The sequence below is a fragment of the Squalius cephalus genome, assembly GCF_949319135.1.
Source record: "Squalius cephalus genome assembly, chromosome: 22".
NCBI classification, from domain to species: domain Eukaryota; kingdom Metazoa; phylum Chordata; class Actinopteri; order Cypriniformes; family Leuciscidae; genus Squalius; species Squalius cephalus.
This window is the reverse complement of record NC_137143.1, coordinates 30,075,724-30,102,034: the sequence shown is the minus strand read 5'-3', so window position 1 is coordinate 30,102,034 and position 26,311 is coordinate 30,075,724. Positions and strand designations below refer to the sequence as shown.

Below are 26,311 nucleotides of genomic sequence, written 5' to 3'. Positions count from 1 at the left end.
GTAAAAATAATCTTGTTAAATAATCTTTCTTACCCCATTTCTAAATGTTAGTTTATCACACTTTACTCAAAAATATTAAGCAGAAAAAAATTCAACTTTGATTATATTAATAAATGTTTTAATAAATCAGCAATGATTTCTGGAGGATCATGTGACACTGAAAACTGGAGTAATGATGCTGAAAATTCAGCTTTGATCACAGGAATAAATTACATTTTAAAATAGATTTACATAGAAAACAGTTTTCTAATAATATTTCACTTCTACTGTATGTTTCAAACATTTTTCAGCCGTGGTGAGCAGAAGAGACTAATTTCATACACATTAAAAAAAATCTTTATTAATCCAACAGTTTAGTCATTTGAACAGCACCAAACCCATTTATCATGTAACTCATATTGTGCACTGCATGAATGATTCCATGTTCTAGAAAGGTTTGCTATTAAAACATATAAAACACACACACACACACACACACACAAAAACATTACCTTAACTGCCCTTGCTCTGTAATTCATTCATCTACATCTTGTAGTCTTTGTTATGTTAACTACCAGACCAGTGGACACACTTACTGGAGTACCCAGCATGCCTCATTGAGTGTCACTATTCAGGACGGGGGGCAAATTGGCCACATTCCACAGCATCATGCCCTATTAAAGCCTGTGCTTGGATAGAGGACACAAAGGACTGACCCTGGAGTTTTACTGTGTGCACACAGAGGCTGAGCGAGAGAAGCAAATAACATTTGCTGGACAAAAGTGATTGTAATTGATTTATGCAGATTATTTGATTCATTAATAGTGTGTGCTGAAAGTTCACAGTGTTTCGTTTCCAACAAACTTGTCAATGTTCAAATATCTGCATACTAAAAAAATGCATTGGTTTGTATTGTTCACATGCAGATGCAAAACTGATAATGCTCTTTTGGTCCTTTGGGGTTTGCTGATTTTCACCAGGTACTCGCACAGGCATGAGAAAGCATTTCAGAGTGTTAAGGGTTACCGCTGTTCAAGACAAAAGCGCACAGTTGGAGCACCGAGCCCTCCCTTGGATTCTTCCAATTACGGTGACCCTTTCTTCCCTAATCCTGACCCCTGATCTTTGACAAACCCCTCCTCAAACATCCCCAAAGCCGTGAAATTCCAAGGGTCAGGTTGCAGCCTTTTGTCTCGAAAATTCAGGTGCATCTGCAAATTACTTCCCTCACTGACCTAAAGGGGAAGTCATGAACTCAACGTTTAAAGACAGGAACCACAGACAAATGAGGTTTTCTGAGGTTACTGAACCTGGAGTTTGATCATGTGCAACTGGCATTTCTGACTCAATAAAACCGGATAATTTGCAACTAATCGCTGTAAAAGTCAGTACTTAAAAGTGCAGTAAGCGATTTCTGCGAATATTTAAAATCATCAAAACAAACACGGCCCTACCCAAAAGGATCACTTAGTAATAGTAGTGCATCAGATAATAAAATGCCATTCGCAACCCATATATCTAACATAGTGAAAATGGATATTCAAATAAATAAAATGTAGGCAGGACTTGATTTCTTGATTTTATTCATCTGGAATCAATTGTATTGTGAAAAGTGGGCAATGCCAGAAGGTTTTAGAGCGGTTGAGACGTAAGAGAGGTTTGTGACGTCATCTAAAGGAAAGTCGTTTCAGAGGCGGAGCTTTTTTTTTTTTTTTTTAATGACATGTGCAATAAGATCAGAAACATGCTTTAAGATACTAAATAGGGTGGATTTTGATTTCAACATAGATTTGACTAAAAACCGAGAAAGAACTGCATAAGAAAGAAAGAAAGAAAGAAAGAAAGAAAGTTACCAAAGTAACCATTCACACTGCATGAAAGAAAATGTGAGGATTAGAGGACCATGTTGGCTCTTTTCTTCTTCTTCCCATCTCTGGTTATTCCGAGGCTTTCCTTCATCAAAGCGCGCACTAAAAACCAGCAGGCAATCATTGGAATTGTTCCAGTATCCATGGAAACAAATCTAGCTCGTGGGCAGGCTGTGGGTATTCTAGAAGGAGGGAAAAAAACTACAGGAAATGACCTAACAAAGACTCTCTCCTCTCCGATTGCTCCCATTTTCCAGTTAGGGAATGAGTAATGCTTGGACAAGAAGTGTTTTCTTTAAAAAAAAAAGAAAAAAAAAAAAAAAAAAAAAAGGAAAATCGTCTGTTACTTGTCTGGATTTGTACGGCAGACACACCGTGGGCTTCCAGCAGCAGACGGCTGTTTCGGTGTGTGTTACATATGGTCTTCATTTCCCCCATGAAAGAGCCTCTCTGTGCATGTGTTCCACTGAGTTTACGTCCAAGCGCAAACGAAACCTTTAAGAGATTGAATTAATTTTCTGTCCGTCTTAAGAGTCTCCACCCACTCTGACAAACTGCCAAAATCCAAATCAATCCAAACACAAGCCCTTAAAACCTCCTCAGATTAAAAATGCATGTACCACTTTCATCTCTGGGGCTAATTACATCTACCTCTCAATGTCAAGACTTCTGATAGTTGTACAGCTCTGTTTTGACAGGATTAATGTTCTGAGAGGCATTGCAGTTATTATAAAAATGTTTATTTCATCTATGCATGCAGATGGGATTAAGATCTGGGATTAGTGCTTGGATGCAGATGTACATTTATTTCATATAATTTTGTTAAATTCACCGAGTGCAACATGGATCAACATGATTGTTGATCCTGGAACAACATTCCAATCAACCAATCAGATTTGAGGGACAAGGTTATGTCAATTTTAGGCTTACAACCAGGGTTACGTGCTTCAGTGTTATTCACTTCTCTGATTTTAGAGATAAGTTATAGGTAGGGTTAGATTTAGGACAGGATTTTTGGACAGGAATATTGTTCCAGGATCAACAAAATTTGGTGATCCATCATGTCTTAGTGAACTTTGCTTTGCTTGCACCAAGATCTGCTCAACCAATGGCATGAGTTTGTGGCAAGACTATCATTATTTCTGACCAATGGCCGGGAGAGTGGTGCATCAAATGAAATTATTGATATTTTTACATTTTCAATTTACTTTGGATGGGAAAACAGTTACAGACTGTTATTTTAGAGTGATAGCAAAAAGTCCTTAATCTACTGTATGCTGTCGGACTCGGAAGATTTCCACACAACATGAAAATAAGTATTCAACAAAGGTCAAAATCAATGAGAGGTATTTTGAAAATGCTATATCAGCAAAATATTATAGGTTAGTTTTCATTTTAAGAAAAGCAGTATACTTTGTGTCATTTTTGTGTGTAAAAATAAAATAAAAAATGACATGTTCTGATATAGTAAAATCACAAAGTTTACTTCTGCAAAACCTCACCTCCTTATGGAAAACTACTCTGAATGAAGCCGTCTCCGATTAAATGACTGTTTTCAGCTTCTCATTTACATTGGAGCCAAAGCTGAGGTTTAAATCAGTGGTCTCCATCTGATAAAACAAAGACTACATGCTGACCCCTCACACAGCTCACCATAGGCCCACACCATCTGTGACCACCAAGTGGGCTTTGTTACCACGGTACGGCAGATCTGATGAGATTCGAATGGGGAGGGGGTCTTTATCTCTGTGTGTTCAAAAGAAAACCCTGATAAAAGTTCTGCCTCTATGGACATTTTCAACTTAAACTGTCTGAAGAAAGAGAAAAATATGATTTCTAGTTCAGTATACTTACTCCTTTTGAGGAATTACAGATGTGAGGCAGGGTTTGACTCATTTGACCCCTTGAAAGGGGAACGTTATTAACCACAACCGAAATCTGTTCCTTGTGCAACAGGTACTTTTCCTGTAACGGAGAAGCAAGATGACTGTGTGGCTTATCTGTTAAGCAATATCAGTTGGTTATCAGATGTTTGATGGGGTGGAATACTCATGTTAGCATCTTAGTGTGACTTCTCATTATGAATGAAACAGCTGCCTGGTGCGTCTCCATCTGGGACACAATGGCCTCTGAATACAACATGCTAATGAAACTGTGGCTGTAAACAAAGCCCCCAAAGAAGCTTGAATTCATCTATGCAAGCTTGAAGGCAGGTTCCAACCACACAAAACAACTATCAAGAGATGACGTCGAAAGAAAGGTCAAGGAAAATAGAAACAGATTTGTGCAGTTTGCAAAGAGAATGGGAATTAATGACAAACCAACACAAAATATAACTTCAAAATACACCATAGGAAGATAAAAAAAGGTTAATTAACTTACAAATTAGGCCTATATTATTGATAAACTTATTTATTTTAGTTTACGAACTGCATAAACACTTTGCACTCTCTTCAAATTTATATAGAGAATGAGCCCCTAAAATAAGGAACCAAAACAACGATGGTGCCAGAAATAGCTTGAATTGATCCTGACCTCGCACTCATCATTTCAGTTAAAAGATATAATCTGTTACTATAAACGTACAACTATAATCCAATTAATTACATTGTTATTTTTGGGGGGATTTTTTATTTATTTATAGGCCTATGCAAATGCAGCCTATACTATATATGTATTTTTTCACATTTCTTAGTTGAAATTGACGCATTTCTTATATATCTAGGCTGGTCAAAAAAACAAGAAAAGAGACAGATTCTTGAAATATGATTTTTTTTTTTTTTTTATGCCACCTGTGCATGATGTTTTCCTCTGTATGTGTTTATAATGTTACATTCTCTCTCTCTCTCTCTCTCTCTCTCTCTCTCTCTCTCTTTTTATTTATGAACCAACCTTTACGAGGTGATTTAATATCATTTAATTCCTGTAGAGGTTCTATATGTTCGGTCTTTTCTATCTGTTTATTGTTTGATACATTATAACAATTACAAAAAGTCCATTTCGACACTTAAAACAGTATTTTTAAAAGACCGGGTAAAGGGTAAAATTAAATATTCCACCAATAAGACAAGACGGGCGCATTACAAGTAGTACGAACGAAGGGGCGGGACTTTATGAAACAATTGACAGTGGCTTCTCCAATCAAATCGAAGAAAGGATTTACGTTGCTACGCCTCTGTCCAATCAGATGTCAGTGATGTTGCCGCTGCGCTCGACGCGCCTTTCAGTTCTCAGGTTCTGGCAGTTTTGATTCACTCTTCCTCCTCACGTCTGACCGTCTCCTACCTCATCCCACCACTTCTAACGCTTTTTTCGGACATTTTCTTTAAAACATCTCTATAAACCACCATGGCTGATACCGCTGTTGACACGACCACCACCACCGAGGTCACCGCAAAGGTAAGTTCCCTCAAAAACCGATGTAATTGAGAAAAGTGGGTTTGTATGGAAATTAAAACAGAGAAAAAGGCAAGAAACCTCGGGGGATTATCAGCGGCAAATGTTGTTCTCAATGAGAAAATGTTAAATTAGTATAATTTGAACACCAGCATCACATTTTCCGTTTATTCGTGTTTCGCGCGGAGTCGTGTTTAAATTAACGGTTAAAAGAAGAACCACAACGAACGTTTAATTCAAGAATAAGTCGTACAAAATAAGGCAAACCTCTATGAGGGAAAATTTCGACATATATTCCCATATGTAATCATATCCAATTAACGTTAAGTGTGGGGTTTCGGGGGTGTGGGGGTGAATTTGTGAACCATCTGCCAGATTTTTTTTTTTCTTTCTTTCTTTGAAATGTTGGTGTGTGTGTGTGTGCAAAGTCAAGGCTCTTGATCTCTGCCGCGCGAATAGGCGGGAATATCGCCGCCGCGTGCTGTAAAACGCTCGCGCCTCCCGCCCCCAGTCTCTCGAGCACGTTGTCTTGGCGCGCGCTCTGCCTCCTTTTGTTTCCAGCTCGGCGCGTGTGCGCGCATGCGCGTGCACGACAGTTACCGGGAAATAAAGGGGGCAATGGGGCAAGACAGCGCGAAATAACCTCAAGTGACCTCGACATGTGTGTCCAAACAATAGATTTAATTCACGAAGGCATGAACTTAAACTGATTGTCTTCATATAATAGACCCATTGTGGTGTCGTTTTCAGAGAAAGAACACAGGCAATGTTACAAAAAAAAAAAAAAAATCCCCACTTTCTGTAGTTCACGTAGAGTTTCCGTTATGACAATGTGGTATATGTGTTACATTAAAGGTAAATCATATTAAATGATGGCATAGTTTCTAAAAGTGTATTTAAAACCAAAAACCTGAGGTGGTTTTCATGACCCTGGTGTTGGTTTGCCATTTAATGTATTTTAACAGGCAGTCAGCCAGCTGGTGTGTGTGGTCTGTGCCTCATCTGTGTGTGTGGGTGGGGAAGTAACTCACGGAAAACAAACTTTCCCCTTTACTACCATGAGAAACGCGTCAATGCTATCAATGTGAAATAAGCACACGCTGCATTGTTTATGTAGTCTGAGGTGGTTTATTTATTAACTGATAAACTTCTGCTTTATTTCAGGACCTGAAAGAAAAAAAAGAGGTGGTTGAAGAGGCGGCAGAGGCTGCGAAGGAAAACGGCAGCGAAGACGCACCTGCCAATGGAAATGGAACAGTAAGCGTTGAGTATTTCCCAGCAGGCCTTGTGGCTTTTGTCCCCTAGTACCCACTCGCCGCGCAGGTGTTGAAGGGCCCCCTCCCCCTCGTTCATCACGCTGCTCTTTGTTTAGGGTTCGAGAACTGACACACATGCATCTTATGAGAAAACAGCTTTGAGGCTGGTTATTTACTTAACTGACCTTCCCACAAACTTATCGTAATGATACTTTGTTCATAAATCCCCAAGTCGTCTGGTGACATAACAAACTTGGTATCGGTTTCACTCACGGTGTTTTCTCTCTTTAGACTACTAATGGTGCTTCACATAAAGAAGAGGAAACCCATGAGGACGAAGAGGGTGGGGATGATGAGGAGGGTGAGTTTGACTTTTTTTTTTTCCACTATTACTAAATTTACTAGTGCTAAAACTGATGAGTGACACACTTTTTGGTTGTCAACAGCAGGAGAGGCAGAGGAGGAGGAGGAGGAGAAAGAGAACGGTGCTGAGAAAGAGGCAGACGAACATCCCGTGAAACGTCCAGCAGAAGAGGAGGTGGGTTTGAGTTTCAATCCACACATGGTCACAAACCCTCATGTCTCCAGCACGTCTAATCATTGCTTTTCTGCTTTTTCAGGAGGCAGTGGAAACAAAGAAACAGAAGACAGAGGAGAACGGCGACTCCACAGAGGCTGAAGTCAAAGCTTAAAGTTCTCGCTGCCCTTCAGTAGCTCTGTCTGTATGGTCAGTTCGACCTAGTAGAGTTTGTGCTTTTTTGTATATTTCACAGACATTCCTTTTGCCGCTACAAGATCTTAATTTTTTTTTTTTTTTATTGCACTGAGGCCCATAACATCATCATGACCCTGTCCCCTCTTTTGTAAGACCTTATTTATTGGCGTAGGACCAACATTAGAAAAACCTGTATTAAAATAAGCGATGGACAGTTTATTTTAGCACACGTTTAACAAGCACACATTCTACTCTGTTATTTGACCAGCGGATGTACACGCAAGCAACTGAAAGCATGAGGTTCTTGTCATTTTCATGGGTGACATTTTTCTGATCCACTAAAGACCAAAGATGAGTTTTAAGCAGGGGCTAATAGACAATGTTTAACCTGGTTGTGCTGCTAGAAGTTAATCCCTCGCTTTAGCAGATCAGTTAACATAACAGATGGCTCATATGAATGAGAGGGTTCCCTTAGTCCGCCCCCCTTTTTCTGAACGGCGTCTAACATGTTAATTAACCCCTTTTTAAATCTTGAAGGTCTTTTGTTCCATATGCATTTAAAAGGATTATATCTTTCTATCCTTATGTACAGTTTTGGGGGTTTTTGTTTTTTCATTGTGTTTTATATGGGAAGTGCAGAATGAAAACAATCTATAACAGAACTGTATGCTGGTACTGGTGTTCTTTCAGTCCTTCAAGCAAAACCTTTTTTTATTATTGTGTTTTGGTTGCTTTTTTTTTGACCACTGCTTTGTATAGTTTGGTTCAGGATTATAAATAAAAAAAAAAAACAGTCTTGTCTTTTTAAAAACGAGTGCCTCTTGGGTCTTTTTTGGCGTTGCGTTGCGTTGCACTGGAAAAAAAAAGATTCGTTGAATTGAATCAATTTTTTTTTTATGGTAAGTGGTTGCACACAATTGATTTAAACAAATGCATTAAGTTGAACTAAAATTGAATAAGTTCAACTTAATGCATGTGTTTAAATGTAGCTAAAATCAATTGTGTGCAACCACTTTCCATAAAAAATTGTATTAAATGCAACGAATAATTTTTTTCAGTGTGGGGGGTTGCAAAACATTTTACGAGCCGCTTAACGAGATTACATCATCCTAACCCTAACATACACCAAGTATTTGAAAGAGGATTGACTCTTTGCTGCTGAAATGTACTCTTGGTAAAATCTAAAAGTAGCTCTTCACACAATGAAGACTAGTTACTAGGATTTCCATTGGCTCGAGCTGGTTTGATCCTACGGCGCCCCCTGCTGGTTAAAGCCTTAAACATGTTTTTACTAGAAACTGCACCAGCCAATCAGAACGACATCTGCAGTCCTGTGACAGTTTAATTCTCAGAGCATTTACCTGTACAGTGCCACTTATTTACATCATTTCGTTAAAGGAAGATACCATATCTGTACATGCTTGTGTAGATTAGGCAAAAAAAAATGTCATCTCGTTCAGTTCTTGATTTGCTTGCTACCTGGTGAACATGAGTTTTTTTTTTTTTTCTTTAAAGTATGAAGTGTCGCGTGTATTGCAAAGCAAAACAGACAAAACATTAAAAGATGCTTGGCAATACAGGCGCACATCTCTGAGCGCTCTGGTGGAGAGTCCGGATTTGTTGTCCAGATTTGTTGTAGTCACCAAACAATACATTTGTCTTGTTCTTCCGCACAGGGCCTGTTTCCGATCACTCACGCCTCAGCCTCAACGTCCGCTCTGCCTGATAATGACAAGAACGACGGTCATTACAACGATCACGCCAGACCACAGGAAAGCAGGCATGAGAGCGTGCGTTCCATGACATGGCTCAGTAGGGGGAACCATAAATACGTCATTTATGTTTTTCTTACAAATATGTCATTGGGGCGTCCACCAGTGTCAAGCTACGAGCCATGTTACAGTATGGCAAACATGCGAAAGGAATATTGCTACTGTGTAAGGATGCGTGTAGTAGGTAGCTAGTATTCAAGCCTAATCACTTTAAAAACAGTATATGCAAACCAATAGCCAATAGACACACACATTCTCTGTTTTACAGTTTGAAACAGAGGCCTACAGTAAGGCATCAATGCGGCTTTACATGCAAACAAACCGAACATCTTCAAAGTTCACGTGGACAGGATACATTTGCTTTGGACATGTGAGAGGGGTTTACTTTTATTAAAAGCAATGAGCTTTAACAATTAGCTGACCAAAAACAATATAAAGAGAGCTTTGGCTTCCTCCTTTATGAGGAATGGACAGTAAAAAAAAACACATTTGATATATGTACAAGCCAGATGAAAGTAGTCAGGCATCACATGTTCACAAACACACTTTCTCTCATACACACACTACTCAAGCTCGCCGTCATGCAGTCACCGTCGCAGCATGCTTGCGTTAAGAGATCTGAGTGAGATGCATAGTCAAAATCGCTCTTTTTCCCTCTCTCACATTTCCAGCACTGCGTTCGTGAGGCGTAAAGTGAGCAAGCGCAGAGTCTGAGCTGTTCGTTTGTGTCGACGGGGTCCAAAATTAACTTTTTACCATGTTTGCCAACGGCTGTTGACCACTTCTGCACAATGTTTATACAACAGTGGGTCCAAAAGTCTGCATTATTTTTACATTCTTTTCTAATTTAAAACAATTAGCTAAATTTGAGTATTTACTTGAAATATTTCTCTCAGTAAACTTTGGTTTGGTTTATTTGCATGACAGCAGCACTTTAGATTATTTTATGGAAGCCCATTTACGCCACATAAGAAAAAAAAAATCATGCTTTGGTAAATCATAATAATGAGATGAAAAGTCGAAATTTTGACATACTAAATTGAAATTATGACTTAAAAAGTAAAAATTGTGGCATGTAATTAAATTTTTTAAGTCATAATTTCGACTCGGTATGTAATTTTTTTTCTTTTTGTCATAATTTTTTACTTTTTGTCACAATTTCGACTTTAAATCATAATTTCAACTTTTAATCATAATGTCATAATTTCGACTGGCAATTTTGTAATTTTTTTAATCTTAATGACTTTTTAAGTCATAATTTTGATTCGGTATGTCATTTTCGACTGTTTATGTCATAATTTCAACTTTTTAAGTCAGCATTTTGACTTTTCATCACATAATTTCGACTGTTTTATGTCGAAATTGTGTCATAATTTTGACTTTTTATGTCATCATTTAAATTTTTTATCTCATAACTATGATTTACCAGAGCATAACTTTGTTTTCTTATGTGGCGGTAATGGGCTTCCATATGATTTGAAACAAAACCAGATGATCATGTTTTTCAAAATAATCTGAAAATGGCATAATTTACTGTAATACAACTACCTAATTTATTTACACCTAGAAATTAGAAATATTCAATAATACTTATTCTTTATTTTTATGTGTGAAAAAAACAACAACTTCAATGTGGTCTCAGACTGAAGGACCCTAATGTATGTATATTTTTTGTACTTTTGAAAAAAAAAAGAAAAAAAAAAAGATTATCCCTTACATATTTGTGTCATATATGAAAATTGTTACAAAAACACCATGGTTCTGTTTGTTTTGGTGAAATTTGTAGGTTTTTCAATAAAAAAAAAACCCCTTTGGCTTCCTATAAACATCTGTTGTTTTCCACGTTTACGCTAAAAGTCGTTTGCAGATGCACAACAGCCCTTGATCTTTTATTTAGAGGAGCTGCTGGAATTTCTTTGCTTTGATTCTTGGATATCAAAGAGCGTTCTTACATCATGATTTACGTTATGTTGCAAATCAAGAAAGCTGGTAACTCGTGTGGTGCTGATGGAGTGTTAATTTTGGACCCGGTGTGAGAGAGCGGATCTAAATGTGCACCAGTAGTGGCTGGGTCTCACTCTGGGGAGGCTCACCCTCGGGTGCTGGCAGATGGTACACCACACACAGTGAGGAGTACAGGCACCCCACAAATGACATCAGACTCGAAAAGTACATCACGCCCTGGGCCCCGCCCACCAGTGACGTCAGAGGGCCCATCGCCACGGAAACCAGGATTTGAGCCAGGAAGTACTGGCAGCTGAGCAGGGAGATGTCCACCCCCATACCTCGCCTGGTCCCGTCCTCGGATGAGCCGCAGAACTGCGAGAACAACACGTGAGATGGATCACAACTGAAGTCACACTGTCTGCATGAAAACATTTAGTACTGCAACTTAGTTTAATACAAGGTAAACTCAATCACAACCGACATTAAAGTCGTCATGAAATCAAAATTGACCCTATTTACTTCGTTAGCGCATATTGCTAGTCTTGTAGTGCACAATGAATCCATGCAAGTTAATACACAGAAAAAAAATGTTTGTCGTGGTAATCTTTAATCAAAATCTGAAAAGTTACTTGACGTAAGTTTGACGGCTTGGGTCGAAAACGCTTAACCACTCCCCTCAAACCTCAAACTTTAACTTTGGGTCCCTCGATTAGTGAAAACAAAGAAGAGAAAAGCATCTTCTGTATTGTACTTACAATGGAGTCTATGGGGAGAAAGATTACAGAGGGTTTAAAAGCAGAAATGTGTGTTAAAGCACTTACAATAACTCTCCCATGAGCTGTACAGTTGTATCAAATCTTCGTTTTATGTGTTGCAAACATATTTTTACAAATAGTTTTGTTATATCCCTAGTATTTAGAATCCTTGTGCGTAAAAGTTACATGTCCACTATAAATGTAACGATTCTATATCGTTTTGCACAAACAAGGTTAGTAAGCAATTTGGTCACTAGTCTCATGGTAACACAAATAATGCTACACTTTTGAAATCGTGTGTATTTTAATGTTTATACTGATAAGGCACTTACGGTATTTCTTATGTGTGCTGTTTGAGCTGTAAAGATGTATAACATTTTTAATGTCATACGTTGCCAAAATATTGCAAATATTTGAGTTATATCCCTATTTTCCCTATTATATCGCTATTTGGTATCCTTGTGCGTATTGTCTAAAAGTTTCAGTTCACTTTAGTTGTGAAAGGAAGATTCTATATAATTTTGCAAAGACAGCAATTTTGTCACTAGTCTCATAATGTTGCAACTTGATTCTATACTTTCAAAATAATGTGTATTTCAATTTTATACTGATACCGTTCACCATAGACTTCAGTTGCAAATGCATTCCCATAAACACAATTTTGGTTTCACAGACAAGGCTTAAGTCTAATCCCAGACTTAAATGCATGTTTGAGCTGTTTTAACTGAAACGTTTATATCTTAAAATTTGTCACTGCCATTGTTTTGTCTCATGATGTACACCAGTAATGTTTTTTTAATGCATGTTTATCAAAGCTACTTAATGTCCTAATTTAACTAAAACCTAATCCTGGCTTAATCTAAGACCAGTCTGTGAAACCACGGGCCGGTTGCATAAACTTCTTAGACTAGTCTTACAAGTTAGTCACACTTTTTTCTTCAAGACTGGTTCTTCAACTTTTGGTTACACTTTATTTTACAGTGTCCTTGTCACATATGTTGCATGCACTTACCATAGTAATAACAGTAAATTATGCATAATTACATGCAACTAACCCTCAACCAAACCCTAATGCTACCCTAACCCTATAGTAAGTACATGTAGTTGCTTAACATTACTCAGTACTTAAATATATAATTACACTGTAACAATGACACCTTAAAATAAAGTGTAACCGAACTGAGTAATATTAATTAACTACATGTACTTACTATAGAGTTACTGTTAGAGTCAGGGTTTGGTTTAGTGTTAGTTACTTGTGATTATGAATAATTTACTGTTATTACTATAGTAAGTACATGTATAACTACATCACCTTAAAATAAAGTGTCACCTTGGTCTAATTTGAAACTGAAAAGACTGATTAGCCTCTAGTTGGTCAGACTAGTTCTTAAGACACAGTTTTAACTTAGCGGCTATGTTTATGCTACTGGCCCCAGGCCTTTGTGTGTGTTTTTTTAAACATCTAATTAAAACAGGGTTCACCAATCTCGGTCCTGGAGGGCCGCTGTCCTGCAGAGTTTAGCTCCAACCAGCTCCAACACACCTGTTTGAAAGTTTCTAGTATGCCTAGTGAGACCTTGATTAGCTGGTTCAGGTGTGTTTAATTGGGGTTGGAGCTAAACTCTGCAGGACAGCGGCCCTCCAGGACCGAGATTGGTGAACCCTGAATTAAAGCAACACTAAGGAAATTTTCCTCTTCGGTCCCCCTACAGGTTGGAAGCAGAATTGTCCATTACCGCTGTCGTAAATAATTTAGCCTACCGTCACACGCACGTTCGCTGTTTATCCAGCGCCGGCTTTGGAATGAACGATGTCCACAGACAAGGTAGAGTATGATGCATGATTTTATGAAAGTATGATGTATTGCGACATCAGAAACGAAGAAAAACGAAATAATGACTATTGTAACGCTTGCCGTAAAGCTAGTCAAATTTGTAGTTTTCTTCTGTCTCATTCGAACTACAGATCCACGACCCGGTTTGGCAAACTTGCATAGTGCGGTTATAGCAGATAAAGGACCGCAAAGCGAATGCAGAAGTGCCGTTCACCCTGTTACGACTTGATGAACCACTGAAACGATTTTGGAAACATTATTTTAAGGTAAAAAATGTTCCTTAGTTTTGCTTTAAGAGAACACTATGGAACTTTTCCTCTGCAGTCCCCCTACAGGTTGGAATTGAAATTGAAAATGAAATTGTCCATTACCGCAGTCGTAAATCGTTTAGCCTAGGGCTGGGCGATATGGCTGAAAACTGTATCACGATATAAGTGTTTCATATCGGTCGATATCGATAATTATTGAATTTTTTTATAACATATTTAAAATAAGGACCAGTCCAGGAGACAAATATATTACATTTAAAGATTTTTTTATTTTAAACTTAACCTACCTCTGATTATAATCCCATCAGTTATAAAGGCAGAAATGTCAACACAACCATGGAAAACTCAGAAGTCTAAAATCACAATGAACACTTAACAATTATCTCTTAACATTAAGGTGCAAAATTAAAGAATACGTAAGAAATGCTTTATAAAGGGGTGGGCGATATGGCAAAAATATAATATTACGATTTCTTTCAGGAAAATCACGATTCACGATTTTATCACAATTCTTTTTTATGTTGGTTTTACTATTTTGTGACTGAGCATTACAGCCAAACTAATGTCCATATTTTAAAAACAAAGCCTTAGGTAACAAAATATATAATAAAAAAGAATGGCAGACAGGGGCGAGGATAAAAAATGTTCTCATTATTTTCTTTGTTATTAAATATTAAGATCAAAGATACACATTACACATACACAACTTAATATACAAATTAAATAAACAGTGCTTTATGTTTTCAGCTACAGTAGGTGTGTTTAACAGTAGCATTGACGAAAGTAATTAAATGAACAAATATGAAAATAAAACAAAACAGACTTCACTGTATAAATTATAGATTGATACTTATTAAAGCTATTATTAAAGTTATTAGTCAAGAGCAGTGAGTGATTTTCTCTTTACATTTTGTTGTTTTATTAACATTAAAGGGATAGTTCTCCTAAAAATTCTACTTTTTATAATTTACTCTCTCACGTTGTTTTAAACTCGAATAAGTTTCTTTCTTCTGTTGAAAATAAAAGTTATTTGGAAGAATGACCAGCAGTTGATGTACCCCAGTGACTTCCATAGTATATTTTTCTCCTGTGGAAGTCAATGGGGACCAGCTACTGTTTGGATACCCACATTCTTCAAAATATTAATATTAGAAAATATTAGAAGGCAATTAATACAGGTTTGGAACAACATTAGAGTGCGTAAATAATGAGATTTTTTATTTTTGGGTGAACTATCCCTTTAAGGACAAGCGGCAGCGTGTTTACTATTACTACTGTCTCTTTAAGAGCTGCGCGCGACGCGTCTATTACACACGCATTTGACAAGCAGATTTTCTCTAAATTTTCTCAAGTTTGCTTTCACTTTAGACATATCCGACTAGTTTATGTAAACCTTGTGTGTATATAACAGTATTAGCACAATAAGACTCGAAAGATAACTTAGTCCAGTATTCAGGCGCTGGTAGACAGGCTTTCAGTGCATGTGAGCTTCACATGTATGCGCTGAGAGACGCACACGTTAGAACAGCGCACCAGTACGCGAATAACAGAGAAACTGACGACGGTCTTGCATAATCTGCAGACGACATTGGTCAGACTACGGTCAGACTTGAAGTCAGGCGAGCTGACTTTTCCTGTTTTATCTAGGTACTAGAGAGTGAGTGCCTTTGTTCATGCAATCAAACTTCTTCCGACGAAAAAATAAATAAATTATCGAACGTTTTATCGAACGCATTTTTTATTGATATTGATTACGTGTCTATCGCGATACATATCGTTATCGTTTTATCGCCCAGCCCTAGTTTAGCCTACCACAGCCTACTGTCGCACGCACAGCCACTGTTTATCCAGCACCGGCTTCACCGGAATGAACGATGTCCACAGACAAGGTAGAGTATGATGCATGATTTTATGAAAGTATGATGTATTGCGACATCAGAAACGAAGAAAAACAAAATAATGACTATTGTAACGCTTGCCGTAAAGCTAGTCAAATTTGTAGTTTTCTTCTGTCTCATTCGAACTACAGATCCACGACCCGATCTGGCAAACTTACAAAGTGCGGTTATAGGAGATAAAGGACCGCAAAGCGGAGGCATAAGTGCCGTTCACCCTGTTACGACTTGATGAACCACTGAAACGATTTTGGAAACATTATTTTAAAGGATAATTCCGGTATTTAGCACTTTGAGTCTCTTTTCTGGTTTGTTTTGGATGAACTAGAGTGGTGGACACAGAAATTTTGACGATGGGTCCTGTCTCGACTTTTTGACTCGTTTAGAATTGCCTTTGAACGCTTCAGAGTGGCTGTCTACGGGCATGCATTAACATGTCCTTAAAACAACCCTTACACCGTGTCCTAACTACACGCGACGCAATAAGATTCCAGCGACAGGCAGTGTGTCTGTCCACACTAGACGCGACGCGACTGTGAGACGCCACAACGTCAATCAAAAATCACAGCCAATCAGAACAGCATGTGGGCGGAGTCTCGCGGCAAGTGCACAGCACTAGAGAGTAAACTTGACGGCACTCGCAAGAAAATGGATTAGTAACTGTTAGCTACATAATAAAATTCACAAATATTACACCATTTCAAAAATACATAAGCTACTGAGTTACTAAAACAATCTTTGTCAAATAATACACTTGTTTGTTCACAGTTTTAACATTCATGTTTCCATTTGTTTAATTTCAAGATCTGAGGTGAATCATATCCATTGTTGCTTTTACAGCTACAAAGCTGGAGCAATAAATGATATTCAAAGTCACATTGCACGCTTTTAACATTAAATAAAGCACAATAAACAGTACCTGAGATTATCATTGCCACACGTTGTGTTTGTTGTTCCAGCGCGACGTCGCAGAAAAATAGAAACCACGTCGCGTGTAGTTAGGACACGGTGTTAACGTTCGTTTTCAAAACTGTGCATGATTAATGATTAAAAACAAATATATTGGCGCAATGTATGATTTCAATCCGTGTTATTTGCTATAGTGGAACTATTTTTCAGATACCTCACAACCGCGTGTAAACTTCCGCTCGATATTTGAGTCTGAAGCGCACTAATATCAACGAGCAATGAGTCCACCAACAGAAATCAATGGGATTTTACAAAATGCCAAATAAAACACGACAGAAACTGTATTTCGCTACGCTACTTGCTTACATCAACGAACACCACTAACCACTCGGTGAGTTGCACAGTTTTGAAAACGAACGTTAAGGGTTGTTTTAAGGACATGTTCGTGCATGCCCGTAGACAGCCACTCTGAAGCGGTCAAAGACGATTCTAAACGAGTCAAAAAGTCGAGACGGGACCCATCGTCAACATTTCTATATCCACCACTCTAGTTCATCCAAAACAAACCAGAAAAGAGACTCAAAGTGCTAAATACCGGAATTATCCTTTAAGGTAAAAAAATGTTACATAGTGTTGCTTAAAGTGTGTTTCTGTGTCGCAGATGAACCTCCTCTCACCTGTGGGCTCTGGTAATATTCACAGAGCAGAGAGTAAGGCAGCGTACAGAGAGAAGAGAAGAGCACTCCGTAGGTGACGCAGAGAGACAGCAGCACGTACAGGTTCGTGGAGAGAGTGGCCAGTCCTGTGCCCAAACCAAAGGCCAGATAGGCAAAGAAATACAGCGAACGCAATGAGAAGCGCTCCTCCAGCTTCTCCAGAATGGCTGCAAGAGGAAAAGAGGAAAAAACGAAAGGGATGCTAATACACACTAGTCTTTGTGCATGGTCAAGTTGTACAGAATCACTCTCACTTTCACCAACCTGAGTAAAAAGCAGCACTGAATGCATAGATGCACATCCCCCAGCAGCCCATGGTGACGCCAGAGTTGTAGCGCTTGTACTCCTCTGAGTCGTGGTGAGCCTTTGGGTCTCCGCCAAACACAACCTCCCCCATGAAGTCGGTGTAGAAGAGCAGCATCCCCTCAAACGACAGCCAACCTGAGGATCATGTTTCAGTCCAAGTTGAAGATGGAAGATGAAATAGTTGCACATAACCACTTTTAAAAACACTCACGCTTATCATTCACAAAGTTGTACACATCCTGGGGCATTTGTGTTTTTAAAATGATTATCTATCAATGTATAGCACTCCCAGATCCATTTAATACATCTTACCATATTTAAATCCATTCCCTAAAATCAGTGTTATTTTAGCATTATTTATCCACTCTAATAGTATTTATTGATAATTTTGTATTTTTTTTTTTATAAATATATTATATTAAATAAACTTTATATTTACATTTATTTTAATTTATTAATAGTCTTTTTATTTATTCGTTTTTTGTTTAAATATTTCTATTTAACTTTAATTCATTTTTATTTCAGTTTTAGGTTTAGTAGTTTTAGTACTTAACCTTGTTTTTTTTCCCCCAGTTAGTTGCCAAGGAAATATTGCAATTTTTTTTTTTTAAATCTAATTGCAAGGTTTTTCATCATATATTTAAAATTTATTTCAGCTTTATTTCAATTAAAACGAAATACTGCTTTTTTTTTTAATTGCAAGGTTTATCATCATATATTTAAATTTCATTTCAGCTTTATTTCAATGAACTTTTATTGTACATCAAAAATTATTTGAATAGTTTTTAATTAACAATTACAAAGCTGATTTCCCTCCCAAATCAGTGCAAAAAATTCCAATATTTAATCAGCTGTAGGTCTGTGCTAACACTTTAGTCTGTTATCAAAATCTTAATGTCAGTGCTAATTATATTTTTTTTAAAAAGATATGCATATAAAATATGAGCCTCAGACATTTTGTATATGGCTAATATACAATAACTAACGATCTAATTAATGATCTAATTTTGTATATGGCTAATATACAACAACTAATAACTAATGATCTAACTAATGATCTAATAACTAATGATCCTTGCGACAGAAGTGAATCAATCAAAACTAACTTTAGCTGGAAAATATCTTTATTCAAGATCCGCTAAAAAAGCCAAAACAACCTCTGTTACCTTAAATTATCCGTTTGTTACTGTAAACCCGCTTTGAAACAATCTACATTGTTAAAAGCGCTATATAAATGAAGATGACTTGACTTGACTAGGCTAATGAGATTGAAAACCTATAGTACCCAGGAAATGGTTGGTGCACAGGCTTCGTAAACATGGAGGCATCCTGCAGATGGCGGTACAGAGCAGCAGGATTGACATCTCAGAGTCTGCTCCCTCATGGCTGCCACTGAGGTCACTGTCATAGCGCATGCCATTCAGCAGTATATTCGCCACCTTGGGAAACGATAAAGATGCTAAAGTTCAATGCCAAGTTGCATACATGCATTATGCATAGTCAAACCACTGACCTGTTGACTGAAAGTGACCGTGCGTCTACGACCGTTGTCCAAGCCACTGCTTTGAGTCACGATCGGGTCCTCTATTAAGGCCAGACTCTGAGGACGCTTCAGTATCCCTGAGGAACTGCCTCTCTGCGACCCCGACGCCTCATTAGGCTCCGCGGGTTCAATGGCTTGATTTTGCTCATTCGCTTCCAAGGCTTCACTCGCCTGCAACTCTCCGTTAGGCTGTGAGTGTGTGTTTTGTTGTGAAACCTCATTTGCACCCGGTGTCTCACTCTGCCCTTGAGGAGGGGGCGTTTCTCCCGGTGGCTCTGGCTCTAATGGCTGAGGAGTCTGCTGTCCCGTGTAGCATTCGATCAATACTCGGTCTATGTAGGAGGTGCCTAAGGAGGAAGCGAACTCATTAATGCCCGTGAGCGAGTTGTCCCGACTGATGAAGCTGCCGTATTTGGGGGTCAGAGGACTGAGAGGGGAGATGGGGCTGGTGAGGCCTGCGTAGAGACGTGCGTTAGCGCTGTTGGAGCGACCCAGTGGATCCTGGTAGCGGTAATTGGAGAACTGGCTGTTATATAGGGCTTCTTCTTCGTCCTCTTCGTCCTGCTCGACAGCAGCTCCAGGAGGAGGCGGGGGGGAGGGCGGAAGAGGGAGGTTGGGGCTCTTCAGGTTTTGGCCGCTTCTGGTTTGAGGCTGGGATTTGGGGAGAGTTCGCTCAGGAATACTCGTGAGGGTCATGGCCGTGGTGGCGGCGAGGGTGATGCTGGTGAACAGGTATATGACCCGGAGCTGGCCACCTATTGACCTTCCGAACTCAGTCTTGTCCCAGTTAATGCCACCCACAATGTAACCAAAGCCGCCTCCAAGGCCTGAGGTAAATGAAAGAATAGAAGTGAAATGATAGATGCAATAGTAATGTGATTCAGTGCTGTTATTGTTAAATAAAACTAAAACTGTGCATTTCATTTTGTGTAATTGAAATGAAGCTAAAATAAAATGTAACACTTTTTTCTATATGTTACATGTACTGATCATAGTAATAACAGTAAATTATGCATATTTACATGCAACTAACCCTCAACCAAATCCTAATCCTACCCTATATATGTATAAGTATATGCTAATTAATATTACTCAGTACTTAAATATATAATTACACGGTAACAATGACACCGTAAAATAAAGTGTAACCAAAAAATATATAAATGTTAGATGAAAAACTTAAACAAACATGAGAAAATTTGCCTTCACAACTAACTGATATAAGTGTTAAATAAACTAAACTAAATAAAACTAAATAAAACGTATAAAATTTACAAAAGCACATAAAATGACGACTTAAACTAAAATATAAAAATAAAAGGTAATTCACGATATTAAATACTATAGTATACTGTAAATGATACTAAAATAACACTTGTTGATTTAAATATGGTCAATTAAAGTGTGTTAATGAGAACTATATTTTTTATAAGTAACTGAAAACATGGTAAAATTAACCAACTGAAGTAAATAAGTTAAGGTTGAAGTACTAAAATGACTAAAACTAAAATTGCTATAAAAATAAATTAAAGCTAAACGTAAGTATTTAAAAAACTAATAAAATGACAAAAACACATATCAAAGTTACTAAAAATAAAACTACAATTAAACTGAACATAAAAGCTAATTCACAATATTAATAAACACTATATTAATATATAAGCAGTATAGATTTTCAAGGAAATTATTTAAATTATGGGACCATGTGTTAAATGAACCTGGGAGAACTATTCTTTTACAGGTAAATGAAAACATAGTCAAATTAGCCAAAATAAACAAGGCATATACAACTTTGTTAAAAATGACAAAAGCACATAATACAATTACTAAGACTTAAAATATAAATTAAAAAAATATCAAGCCAAAAATAAAAATAAAAGCCAATTTCAAAATATTAATAAATACTATAGCAGTTTATAAATATGACTAATTATATTGGTTTGAGAAAAAGAGAAAAAAATGCTTTAAATGAATAATTCGCCATAATTAATCTCAAAGTTTTCCTCTAACCTGCCAGAAGAGCATGTATATTTAAGCCTCGGTCTTGGTCCTCTGGGCTACACACATCCATCATGTACGCATGACTGGGGTTGTCAGCTGAGTCCGCGCTGAAGTCCATCAGAACCACACCACACACCGTCAGCACGATGCCCCACTTGTGATCCAGGGCTGTGTCCGCCAGCGCGGAGCCAATGTCCCGTCCATTCAGCACCAGTGTTAGACCCAGCAGAGCCCCTGCAAACACAACCACAGAACAACATTACGACCAACTTCTCTAAATAAGAATGCAAGTTCACCGAAAAACTGTAAAAAAAGAGAGAAATAGATGCTTGATTTGAGCAATTAGTGAAGTTTGCGATAGCTAAATTCAGTACTGCTTACCTATCGCCAGGGCAAAAATAAAAGGTCTCCTGCGGCCAAAGCGAGACGTACATCGGTCACTCCATGCTCCAAGAATTGGTTGCAGAAGGAATCCTGACAATCATAAAAGACAATCAAAAAAACTGGTATAGCTATATATAACAGGCCAGTTAATAAGAGCTGGGGGTTAGGTGTCTTGCTCAAGGGCACCTCAGTCATAAAAATGTATATGCTAAATATTTATGTTGCAATATAAATATATATAAACCGGAAAAGAAATGTTGCCTTGGCAAACTAACTGAAATTAATATTTACTGAAGCTGAAATAAAAATATAAGTTGAAGTAAAAAAAATGACAAAGATTTGCAATTTTAAAAAAAAGTCAAAAGCTCATAATAAAATGAGGAAAATTAAATTTAAATGAAAACCTGAAAATATAAAAATAAAAATAAATACAAATATTAATAAATACTATAATAATAGATCAATAATACTAAATGTTGGCTGCAATTGCAACATAGAAGCAGCAAAAAATTTAATAAAAAATATGTTGCATGTTAATTATATATGTTGCAATATAAATATTAAATGAAAAAACTTAAACTTAATTTTTTATTTTTGTTGAAAATAAAAATATGCCTTGGCATACTAACTGAAATAAATATTTACTAAAGCTGAAATTATTTTTTAAATAAACAAAAAAAAAACTAAAATAAAAATAAATTAAAGCTAATATAATTATTTTAAAAAATTAATAAAAATGACAAAAGCACATAAGAAAAAACTACACAAATAAAAATAAAAGACAATTTAAACTCTTAATAAATACTGTAATAATATATAGATAATACTAAATGGTGGCTGCTACTGCAATAGAAGTGGCTAAAAAAAATAGGCCTATGTTGCATGTTAAATATATATTTTCCTTTTCAGGATATCCAGCTCATTCTTTTCAATATAATGAAAGTGAATGCTTTTACAAAGTAATCCCTGTGTTCTTCTAAAGGCATCTAATCGCTTTGTGCGAGGAACAGACCCAAAAACTTGGCATCTGCTCTAGCTTGTGTACGTTCAGGAGAAAAGTATAGATTTCTGAGTCTGATTTGTGAACGTAGTAGTAGAATATTCTCTATGAATGATTCATTCACAAATCCGACTGATCCAGTATTTGAAAGAACCTCAATGATCTGAGACCGCTTGCATAAGAATAGATTTAAAGTTAGAAGTTAGTCGTTTAATTTTTTATTTAAGATTGCACATAAATAAAAGTAGATTGGATCCAAGACTGATTACCCCTCGACTAGTTTTAAACACAGTGGCTGTCTATGCAACTGGACTTAAATTTCTGTCTGGTTTTTTTTATACAAAGATATCACATGGCTTCAGAGGCCTTTGAATATGAATATTTGAATTTCATATACTACTTTTATGTACATTTATGCATTTAGCAGATGCTTTTTTAACCAGTGACTAATTTATAAATTTGTGGGAATGGAACCCATGACACCTGGTGTTGTTTGCATCATGATCCACTATTTAATCTACAGGAACATTCATCATTTGCCTTATTTTTTAAGCTTTACATTCGAAAGTCTGCGAGGACATTTAAAATGTCTCCTTTTATATTCCGCAGCAGAATCATTTGTTTGTATTAATCCTTTAAAGGCTCACTGAAGTGCCTTGAAACGTGCAGCTTTGTACGATGCGTTGACGTAATTTACCCTGAAACAGGAAGCTAAGGCGGGACATATCGGCCGTTTCTCAATATGCTTTCTTGTCTGTACTTGTGTTCTTGTGGACTTGTGAAATGTCATCAGTCGCTGTCCAAGTACTGTCCCAATACACAAGTTTGCATTTTGGCAAGAACGGTTAAAAATCCCGGAAGTGTTCTTGACACGCCCATTTTACCCAGGATGCATCGGTTGGTAACTTGACGGCAGAAATATCCCAGCATTCATTTCGGCATTCGAGGAAGGAGAGGCAGATCAATACAGTAAGTCATTTTTCTACAATTTCGTACGCTATTTCATCACTAAATTCACTTCTGAGAACATTTGATGCGAGAAATCAACTGTGTAGATTTCAAATATTGGCATTTTTACGAAAATTTATGTCGAATCGAAAATGTGCTCAAACGTTTTCGGAAGTGAGAATCTCCATAAGCGTTGCTTTATTGTTATGAATATACATTACATTGTAGTGTACAGTTGTAGAGTAATCCCTTGAGCTGAGGGTAGGCTTGGGCGATAAAGCCTGGCTGTTATCGTCAATAATTCTCGTTATGTTTGGGCACTGCAGACGGCGTCTGTGCGGGGGTATTATTGCGCAATGCCAGCAGTCTCAAACTGTCAGCAGCGTTCTGTGTGCTCGTCACCTTGTGAGTTCATTCTTCCAAGAACAACTAGCAAGAGCGTTCTCCCCAAGAACACAAGTCCGTTCTTTACATTCTTGGTTTTGAGAAACACCCATTGAATGGCTCCTCCCCCTTTTCAAATAGCCAATAGCGTTTCGTTTACCTCACAGACTGCGAGTCCTACTTGACAGCACTATGGAAGCAAATCCGAGCGCTGATGATACATTGGATTCAATAGTAGAGGTTTGAATAAATTCCATTTAATTATTAACCAACGTACAGATGGAAAACGGAATAAAACTCGAGCGTTTGAGCAACCGAACGTTCACTTTGCCTAGGTGGTATTTACAGCATAGGGGGCGGAGCTTTAGATTCTAGAGAGCATTTGATTGGACAGAAGCTGAAGTCCGAAAAATCCATGATCCATTTTAGCGGAAGTGAGAGACTGTAAGTTTTGAATGCTTATATCTCCTAAATGCGAATTTTGTCATTGTTTTGGAACAAACCAGCTTATTCATAACATTAAGGCTAACATATTCATACTAAAAGCTAAGAAACGTACATTTTGATGATTTCAGGGGGGCTTTAATATCTACTTACCTAAGATTGGACTGATGAACCACACAAGACTGTAGAACTGGTCCGGCAGCCCCATCTGAAGTAACACAGGAGTAACATACGCCGTTTCCATCGCGTAGCTGAACTCGATACCAAACAAGATGGATCCATTGAAGAGAAGCTCGGGGAAAGTGCGTCTCGGAGGCAGTTCGCTGAGGTCGAGCTGTTCCAGGGGACACGGGGTGTTCGGCGGCGGAGGAGGAGACGGTCTGATCAGTTTCCGGCGCTTCGGGTGCCTCTGGAAGTTATTGGCTCTGTGACTGAGGTGCCGTGTGGTGGACGCTGGGAAGCTGGACGTCTTGGACAGAGTGGGTCTCCATGTGCCATCCTGGGCAGTCCCGAACTTCCCCCCCACAGGACTGGACAACAGGGGGTCGCTCGAGGTGCCCATTCCAGGAGATGACATTCTGCTCACACTGCAAAGGGGAAAAATAGAAGAGTTGATGCAAATTTCAAAAGACATGGAAAAGCAATCCCTCACCGCTCTCAGATGCACAGAGCACTCTTAGGTCATGGTGACATTGAGGTAGGACAAGATAAACAGCACAATTACATAAAGCCATGGCGGAAAGCATCACAACAAGGGGTTCGTGCATCAAATCAGCAGGAAAAGTATTGTGATGAATGAAGCGCCATTGCTTCAAGGTGGTCAGTGATATAGATATGACACTTCCCTCGTGCACACGACGCACTGCAACCAATGCGCAGATCCAGAGTGTGAAGATGCGCAGTGCACATGTGGTCTCTCTTCATAGCTGAGGAAGCAAAACGCATAACGGCAGCCTTCTGAGAAACGCACCAGGCGTGACTACAAAGAGCACGTGATCTTCGATTAATAGAAATGTTTAATAGGCTAATGGATGACAAAGAGGGTGTTTGGAGCGGTGCACTATTAATCACCCCAATCATTTGATTTCAAGGTAAAGATTATACAATCGACTCCTCCACTCGTTTGTTCTTTGTGAGAGGCGTGCACATGGAAATATTACCTTTATCCGGGGTGCTCTTCATGCATTACTGGTGGTTTGCAAACAGCAGACGGAACGGCGAATCATGTTGACGCTGCTGTTTAACGTTTCTTCCTCTTTCGTCCTTTCTGGCGCAGTCATTTCTCTGCTTTTATCGTGCTCCTCCGGTCTTCCCCTGTTCTCTCATCTCTCCTCGGCTGAGGCTCGGCTCTCCCCCGTGACGTCACGGCATCGCCCCTCCCGCGCAAATCTGCAGCATCAGCATCAACTGAAAACTGACACCTGTCTAAAACACTTCAAACTCTTAAAGGGACTTCACCCAAAAATAAAAATTCTGCCACCATCTACTCACCTTCAAGTTGTTTCAAGTTGCTGAGCAGGGGAGCGCGGGGCTAGTTGTAACACACTTGTTTTAAATACTTCCACACATGCTAGCATGAGGAAACTTGGTGTATTTACTAGTTGCCGCCAATTTTTTTTTTTTTTTTTGGAAGATATCTATAGACATTTATTAAAGGGTTAGTTCACCCAAAAATGAAAATTCTGTCAGTAATTACTCACCCTCATGTTGTTCCAACCGCGTAAGACCTTTGTTCATCTTCGGAACACAAATTAAGATATTTTTGATGAAATCTGAGCTATGTCTCACTCCTCCATAGGCTGCTATGTGACCGAAACTTGCTGGCCCAGAAAAGTCATCAAAGAGATCGTTAATATAGTCCAAGTGACTCCAGTGGCTCAATCTTAAGTATATCAAGCAACGAGAATACTTTTTGTGCGCAAAAACAAACAAAAATAACGACTTTATTCCACTTTTCATTTCCTTCTCTCTGGGCCTCTAGTTGGTT

The 26,311-nt window shown here is 38.1% G+C and overlaps 2 protein-coding genes across 9 annotated transcripts; one reads left to right on the top strand and one right to left on the bottom strand.

Annotated features, from left to right (window-relative positions):
- Positions 1 to 1,981: 1,981 nt before the first annotated feature.
- Positions 1,982 to 25,744, bottom strand: slc45a1 (solute carrier family 45 member 1). 5 transcript variants are annotated; one of them, XM_079856735.1, is made up of 10 exons: positions 25,485 to 25,744; positions 24,478 to 24,911; positions 21,546 to 21,638; positions 21,174 to 21,398; positions 19,134 to 19,990; positions 18,906 to 19,059; positions 17,579 to 17,755; positions 17,276 to 17,481; positions 3,702 to 3,812; positions 3,551 to 3,593 (listed from the first exon to the last, which is right to left on the bottom strand). In XM_079856735.1, exons 2-10 carry the CDS (start codon positions 24,899 to 24,901, stop codon positions 3,588 to 3,590), a joined length of 2,253 nt encoding a protein of 750 aa, XP_079712861.1. In that variant the 5' UTR covers positions 24,902 to 24,911; positions 25,485 to 25,744; the 3' UTR covers positions 3,551 to 3,587. The 5 variants fall into 5 exon arrangements, with proteins under 5 accessions (XP_079712862.1, XP_079712861.1, XP_079712860.1 ...); XM_079856734.1 differs by lacking the exons at positions 3,551 to 3,593; positions 3,702 to 3,812 and adding exons at positions 8,533 to 8,936; positions 11,080 to 11,305; XM_079856736.1 differs by lacking the exons at positions 3,551 to 3,593; positions 3,702 to 3,812 and adding an exon at positions 1,982 to 2,029.
- On the top strand, positions 5,029 to 7,620 carry LOC307150016 (uncharacterized protein). 4 transcript variants are annotated; one of them, XM_079856747.1, is made up of 5 exons: positions 5,029 to 5,246; positions 6,408 to 6,506; positions 6,791 to 6,860; positions 6,949 to 7,037; positions 7,120 to 7,620. In XM_079856747.1, the coding sequence occupies exons 1-5, from the start codon at positions 5,196 to 5,198 to the stop codon at positions 7,189 to 7,191; spliced, it is 381 nt and encodes a 126-aa protein (XP_079712873.1). In that variant the 5' UTR covers positions 5,029 to 5,195; the 3' UTR covers positions 7,192 to 7,620. The 4 variants fall into 4 exon arrangements, with proteins under 4 accessions (XP_079712873.1, XP_079712872.1, XP_079712875.1 ...); XM_079856746.1 differs by having other exon boundaries at positions 5,030 to 5,246; positions 6,946 to 7,037; XM_079856749.1 differs by having other exon boundaries at positions 5,032 to 5,246; positions 6,408 to 6,500.
- Positions 25,745 to 26,311: the final 567 nt, after the last annotated feature.

Bases quoted from the DNA above. Each gene is read 5' to 3' on its own strand.
- LOC307150016 (XM_079856746.1), top strand. From the start codon at position 5,196: ATGGCTGATACCGCTGTTGACACGACCACCACCACCGAGGTCACCGCA. The intron at 6,861-6,945 runs GTGAGTTTGACT...GGTTGTCAACAG, and splicing joins GGGTGGGGATGATGAGGAGG to CAGGAGAGGCAGAGGAGGAG. The intron at 7,038-7,119 runs GTGGGTTTGAGT...CTGCTTTTTCAG, and splicing joins AACGTCCAGCAGAAGAGGAG to GAGGCAGTGGAAACAAAGAA.
- slc45a1 (XM_079856732.1), bottom strand. From the start codon at position 24,901: ATGTCATCTCCTGGAATGGGCACCTCGAGCGACCCCCTGTTGTCCAGT. The intron at 19,060-19,133 runs GTCAGTGGTTTG...TCGTTTCCCAAG, and splicing joins CGGTCACTTTCAGTCAACAG to GTGGCGAATATACTGCTGAA. The intron at 17,756-18,905 runs GTACTATAGGTT...CATGATCCTCAG, and splicing joins GTGCACCAACCATTTCCTGG to GTTGGCTGTCGTTTGAGGGG.